General features: G+C 40.3%; 1 protein-coding gene across 2 annotated transcripts in view; it reads right to left on the bottom strand.

Annotated features, from left to right (window-relative positions):
* The window catches only part of IGF2BP3 (insulin like growth factor 2 mRNA binding protein 3), a 111242-nt gene that overhangs the window by 79773 nt on the left and 24736 nt on the right, over positions 1–6733 (bottom strand). For both annotated transcript variants that reach the window (XM_009570854.2, XM_009570853.2), the window contains one exon: positions 6280–6328. In XM_009570854.2, the coding sequence (XP_009569149.1) occupies positions 6280–6328 (49 nt within the window). The remainder of the gene's footprint in view (positions 1–6279; positions 6329–6733) is intronic.

Below are 6733 nucleotides of genomic sequence, written 5' to 3'. Positions count from 1 at the left end.
AGGTGAGAAGTTAACCTTGTGGTTACTGCCAGGTAACAGTCATTGCCAGCCTACTGTCAAGCTAACAAGCTGTTTCATAGTTTACAGGGACCACTGCATCTAGTGTCGCATCAGGTTTGTGTTTATTAAATTTGAAGACAGCACAAGGCTGAAATGGAGGGTAAATGTACCAGAGAACAAGATATGAGGCTCAATGTGATTTTAAACTACAGAAACTACTCTGAGGAAGCCTCACGGGACTTTCCTGTGTGAGAGACTTAAGAACAATCAATTGCCTAGAAATAAGAGTCCTGAGAAAAGACTGAAAAACACTCTCCTTAACCCTCCCCTAAAAATCCGAGGTTTTCGAACACCTAAAATACTGCTGCAGAGAAAAGACTAACACGTCGAGTCTCCTGTTGAGTAGGACTAGTAGTAACTGGCAAAACCTACAGCTTAGTGCCTGGTGTAGCACGTTCACTGAGGAAGAAACAGAAGATGAAGATCTATCTGTACTAGAGATCCCACACCTAGCAGGCAGCAGCAGATAATTTGTGCATGCTTAGCATTCTGCTAGCATTTTTATAGCTATACATTACTTTTATAGCACTACATTAAGTTAAGATTCTTGGAAGAGTCTTGAGGTGAAAGATCATATTTCAATACATTTAAAACCTCTTCACTGTTGATTCATCTTTCTTCTAGAATTCTTTTCATGGTAGCTCAGCTCATTCCTACATCTCTCCTTTACAAGAAAAATCTGCTTTGTATGATCCTAATTTATTCTTAATTGCAATGTTTTTGTGTTTTTATTTTCCTTTCTTAAAGCCCAAAGTTCCCCACCTGTCCTCTTCATATCCTTGGTATCCTAGAATCAGCTGCATCGTAAGTAGGTACTATTCAGGAAGATTAGTTTTTACACTGCATCTTTAGATTAAAAACAACCAAACAACTAAAAAACAACCTACCCCACACAGCTCAGCTATTTTAATCAAAGCAGCAACACAAGCTACTACAGATCCTCAGGACAAAGTTATGTGCACTGTAAAAAGGTTTACTCCCAAGCAAAATCAGTTTCAATTCTTTCTTAAAGAAGCTGAAAGTTGTTTTACAAAATACGCAGATGGGTGGAAGCTGCTCAAACCTTTTCTTCTTTCACAGAAATCTCAATGCAGAACCTGCACTCACATTGCAACTCTGATCCAAAAAGTCATTTTCCATTACTACTTCTGCTTGGAGAATAATCTAAAACATCAGAGGTCTCAGCATAACTGTAAGACTTTGTTTTTCATATCTATGAAAAAGTGAGAGAAAAGCAAACCCTGTTTAGGAACATCCCTTTGCCTTCGGAAGAGCTAAATCAGACCTCCCTTCCCACACATTTCTGTCCCCAAAAGCAAGTCTCACAGCAAAGCTAGGAATACACATTCACAAAGGGGTTTTTTTTTGCTTCTCTGATGGCTCAACAGGTTCACACCCCACAGGCTGGGCTTTTAGTCTACCTTTTTTGTTACAAAGTTCATCAACACTGTATCTGCTTCTCTGCTCCATACAAATTGATAAGGGCTCGAGACCGTAGAAGATAAGTGGGAGCTCTTCAACAGCTACCTTCCTGCTGAGCCAGCAAGTGCTGTTTCTGGCACCATCTGTGTCTTGAAAGTCTGTTCTTTAGCACTTTATTCACTAAACACGGAAAAAATATTTGTGAAGTGTATCTCTTGAAGCATCTTCTACATTGAAGCAGCTAGTGAAGGAAAGAAAGAACAAGTGTGACATTTCACACAACAGTTCCTTCTCAGGAGAACTCTACTTGGGTCTCCATCATGTTGAATCAGAAATGATGTCTAGGTACTTCAGTTTCAACACCTAGACCTCCATTTAAAGGGCTTTGTTGTTTAATCTTGTAAATACACCTCCAGGGCTGAGTACTCACAAGCTAAGTGAAAGATCACTTGCGGTTACAAATTAGGAGTCAAAACAGTATGTTACTCTCTCCTGAACCATAGTCTGTAAGAGACACATTTACTTTTCTGCAGAGACCATAGAGTCAGGGTGCTTGTTTCCGATGAGAAAGAGATGAGACCAGTATGCAGGGAGAATGGCAAAAGGTAACGTGCCAAATTCTTGACTTATGATTCTTAGCATCAATCTGGACATTGTATTTGATGAGTAAGGAGAGAGAAAAGGAGGGGGGAAATTATACTCGCATCCTATCACTAAAAAAGATGCGCTAATTGTTTGAGGGTTTGCTTCACCAAATAAAATTCTTAACAAGCGAAACAAATTTATTTAAAAATAAAATCTCTTCATGAAGCTGTCCTTCAAATAACTAAATTAATAAAGTAACCTCTATATGCACTCTACATGCAAGCAGAATAAAAGGAAGAAGATACTTTCCAGAAGTGATGATGCTTTTATGGAACATGGGCACTGATCCAGAGTCCTCAAACCCAGACAGTCCAGTGAGGGAAGGGGGAAAATGCAAATAACCTCCTGGTTGAGTAGAGGACATGATCCTGAATAAACCCCTACCAGTCCAGATTCCAATTTCAGTCTGAGGCAAGTCCTGAATTTTCCTAGTTCAGACAGAGATGCTGCCTTCCCTCCACAACAGTCTTTCCTAGCTGAGCAGGGAGTACAAAGAAGAGTACCCAAACCACAGGTACAGGCACCTGTAGAACCTTGCCAAAACTCTTCTTGTGAAGTCCAAATTAATTAACAGGCAAGTTCTTTACAAACTTAACCTTGAATGTCTTGGAATATATTAGAATTTCATATTTTACAGCTGCACTGCACAGCGAGCTCTTCAGGAGTGGCTTTGTTTCAATGTAATAACTCAGCAGATTGTAGTAGGTCATTATCTGCCTTTCTTCTACCACTTAACCCTGAATATGGTCTAAAAGGATTATCCTACCATTTTTTACTTATACTATGCTAAGTACACTGAACTCTTACATTGCTCAGAGGAAGCATCTACATGTCCAAGCACTACAAATGGTTGTAAGAGTCAGTATTTTGTTCAGTAACTTAAACCTACATGAAGAAAAAAATAACCGGAACATTTTTCTCTAAGAAGACATCCAGAAAATCAAATGGTTAGTCTGAATTTGTGTATTTGGTTTATAGAAACTCTTATTAATAAATGATTGTTACTCTATGATTATTTACACTCCCTATTTATCTCCCAGTCTTCATGGAATAACTATGGGTCTAGTGTCCTACCTCGCATGAGTCTTCAGGACAGCCAGTTTCTTCTGAGGGGAAAACAACATTTCTGAAGTTCAATGTTTTCTCTCTTCAATGCTACTATAGGCATTAGTTTTTACTAAATAGGTGAACATCCCTCTTGGAAAGATAAGAGAGCACAGCAGTGAAACGGTTCCAAGGTTTTCACAAGAAACATTTAATCCAGGATGTCATGCATCTCAGGAGCCAGCTTCCATCTGCATGGAGAACAAAGCACCTATATGGACACTTTCCTCAGCTGATCTATCACAAGTCATTCTCAATTCAGATTAAGCTTCAACTCAACATTTTTCTGGTTTTGAAAACTAGGAGGCAACATTACTCTTTGAGGTGCTCGGGAGTGGGAGCTGCTACTGAGCTCTTCAGTCTTCACAGTGCACGCTTCAGGTACATTCCTGTGGGACCAGCATCCCTGCCGCTGTTCCAGACCTGCATTCTCTGAACTCACGGAGCCGCATTTGAGAACACTATGGATGCCCTCCGTATTATAAAGAGTTTTTTGAGGAGGGATTTGTTATCAGCCAAGAACCACCTCCGTTGGGTGTGCAGAGCCCCTGGCTCAGTCCCAGTCCCAGGTGGGCCAGGGTATCACTGCATGAACCACAGGCAACAATAACAGCTGCAAAGCACCGAACCAGAGGAACACCCTGACTGCTAGGGGCACACCTGCAGGCTGCCCATGTGAAACGCTTGCTCTCTACAAAGAACAAAATTACATCAAGCTCTGTTGAAATAAATATCTTAAGAAAATACTTCTGCAAAGAATGACAAAGAATCACAAAGTCCTAATAATAGCTGCACTAGGAGGGAAAAAAGTTCACAAGAACCTTAGTCTTTTTTCCTTTCTTTTCACACCTCTGTGCCACTGTAAAATAAAGGCGTTGCAAGGCAGTATTTTGTATTTCAGTATTGAACATACTCAAGGGCTGACAGACTGAACTAACCCGAACACCTCTTATCAGTTGTGGTTTTGGTTTGGGTTTAAGGATTTCACACCCATTAGAAGTCAGTCTTGATTGAAGCAATTAACAAAGGAGTGATGAGGCAAGAAGATTGGCACAGAGGGACTATAAGAAACAATTTAAGTTAAATTGCTCCAGCTGCCACACATGCACACACATACCACCCCCTCCAAAAACATTATGCAAGAACATTGCTTCAGTACAAATCCCCCCATTATGCATCAACTTTTACTCTCCCTACTAAATAGCTGGTTGCAAGAAAGACTTGTCTTAAAGAGGAAGCATCCAAAACTTTCTTACAGACTTCAAAGGAAGTTTGTGCAAGGTCTTTTAGGACCAAAAGATACCAAAGTTCAAGGGAAGCTTGACCTAAGAATTCCTTGAGGAATTTAATCACCAGTTGCTGTATTTTGTGACAGGCACTCTTTTGAGAGCATGCAAATCTTACCTGCTTAGTGTGGAAGTGACAGACTACCACCACTTAGAAAGAAAAACTTTAGGAAGTCTGTCAATAAAAAAACCCAGGGCTGCTTGCCAAGACGTTGTAAGAGAATGCAAAAGTATTGTAGAAGCTATTTTGGGGCCTCATCCCTCTAAATTCTGTGGCCAAAGTGTCAGGTCTATACAAGCAACTTCATGACATACAGGTAGGGTTGAGAGGATGTTAGTAAGAAGAATTTTAACTCTTCCTTGGGAACTTTAGGAAGACTGTTTTAAAAAGGTGAAGCAGAGGGAACATCTGTCTGAGACCAGATGTCACCACAGAAACTGCAGCAACAGAAACAGAGAGGGAAATCATTTAAAAACCAGGAAGCAGATTGGAAAAAGGGTAGATACCTGTAACATGCAAGCAGTAATAGGTATGCACACATAATGATGGACAAGCAGGCGTAAGCACTTTGATGTACTCTGCTCATCAGTGCTTACATCTGTGTCTATTTGCATTTTTCTGAATCATATGCCTCTGCTCTGATACTCACTGTTCCTACGCAATACCCTCAGAGGAAGTTTGCACCAAAAAATAAGGTAATTTGCAAATCCATCACCTCTAACCACTTCTATTACTACTCTTCCCAAAAGCTTGACAAAAGTGCAGTTATGAACTTGAAATGAAGAGTATCAGGTGAATACATTTCAACTGAGGGAAGTGCAGAGGAAGTGCCTATATGGACAGCACATCCCAGAAGGACAGACTGAAGCAGTGAGAGGTGGTGCATGCTGGTCTCTTACAGAAACCCTGTGGCTGACAGCCTAGATGGGACAGAGCAATGCCTCCGTTTTTTCTCCAAAGCTAGGAAGCAATCAAGCAGCGCAAACAAAGGAGCTGCAGACAGAAAGTCATATGAAGGCAAACCAAACCTGCTCAGAGAGCAGCCGTAGTGGAGTTTTATCCTCAAACCCTCCACCCTCCAGTCTCCAATCTCCCTCAGGCGAAAGGAAGACTTACCACTAGTAAAACATGAAAACAATGTTTTAAACACATATAAAGTAAGAAACACAGTAAAGAGGATAGATCCCTTCTTACAGTAGCCTGTCTACTGCAAAAATTAGAACACTATTTGTAGAGTGTAAACAATTTGTGGAGCATACAGTATATTGGTGAGAGCAGAACTGTGAAAGCCTGAGCAAACAATCTGCCATAATGCCACCACTATAGAGGAATGGGGGGGGGGGGGGGGAAATGTGTGGAAATGAAAGAAAAATTATGGTGATTAAATTTCTGCTTTTGTTAAGGTTTTGGCCAAGTATTTAAATATGAACTTGTAGTAAGCTCACTGAACTCACACGCCAGCAAGGTCCAAAACGAACAAGCTTTCAGTCAAAGAGTGACTGCATCAGGAAGTCAGCATTCACCAAAGAATCCATTTCGACATTTTTTATGGTTAACTTGGAGAGCAGAAATGAAGGCAGTTATCTGAATTGCTTAGAAGGCTCTATTGTTCCCTCTTCCAAAGGATTTTTCCCCAGAACAGAATGGGTGGTGTGTGCAAAGCAAGTGAAAGTTGGGGGAAGGGGAAAAGTCTTGTGAATAAAGACAGAAACAGAAACACGGTTTTAAGCACAGATACGAGTTTTTAAATAAACTTCCTACCTCCCACTGCAAGTGAGGCGGGATATTTCTGATCTGAAGCTTCCGACTCCTGCAGATAAATTAAAGAAAATAGTTTAAAAAAACAAAAAACAGAAAGAAAACATTATTGCAAGATAGACTATACATAGCAGTGTCCACACTTAGCGTCTGTCACACCAAAAGGGGCAAAACCAAATATACAACTCAAAAAAACCAACAGATCTCTGTGGGGAAAATGTCAAGTCAAAACCATTTCAAGTCCAAAGAGCTGTTACAGAAATACTTGTTACACATTTGACAGCTGTTAGGCTTCATGAAGTCTCCGCTTTTCTTGAGGATTACTTCTATTTCAGCTTTAAGGCCTTCAGTATCTAACTCTCTCCATTATAGATGGGTGTGATAATCCCAAGTATTCCTACTGGGCTCCCTTCCACACAATTTAAGAATTTTATTTTATTATATTTTTAAATTCACC

Source organism: Cuculus canorus, chromosome 2, assembly GCF_017976375.1.
Source record: "Cuculus canorus isolate bCucCan1 chromosome 2, bCucCan1.pri, whole genome shotgun sequence".
NCBI lineage: Eukaryota > Metazoa > Chordata > Aves > Cuculiformes > Cuculidae > Cuculus > Cuculus canorus.
Note: the sequence above shows the minus strand (reverse complement) of the source record. Positions and strands in the feature narration are given on the sequence as shown.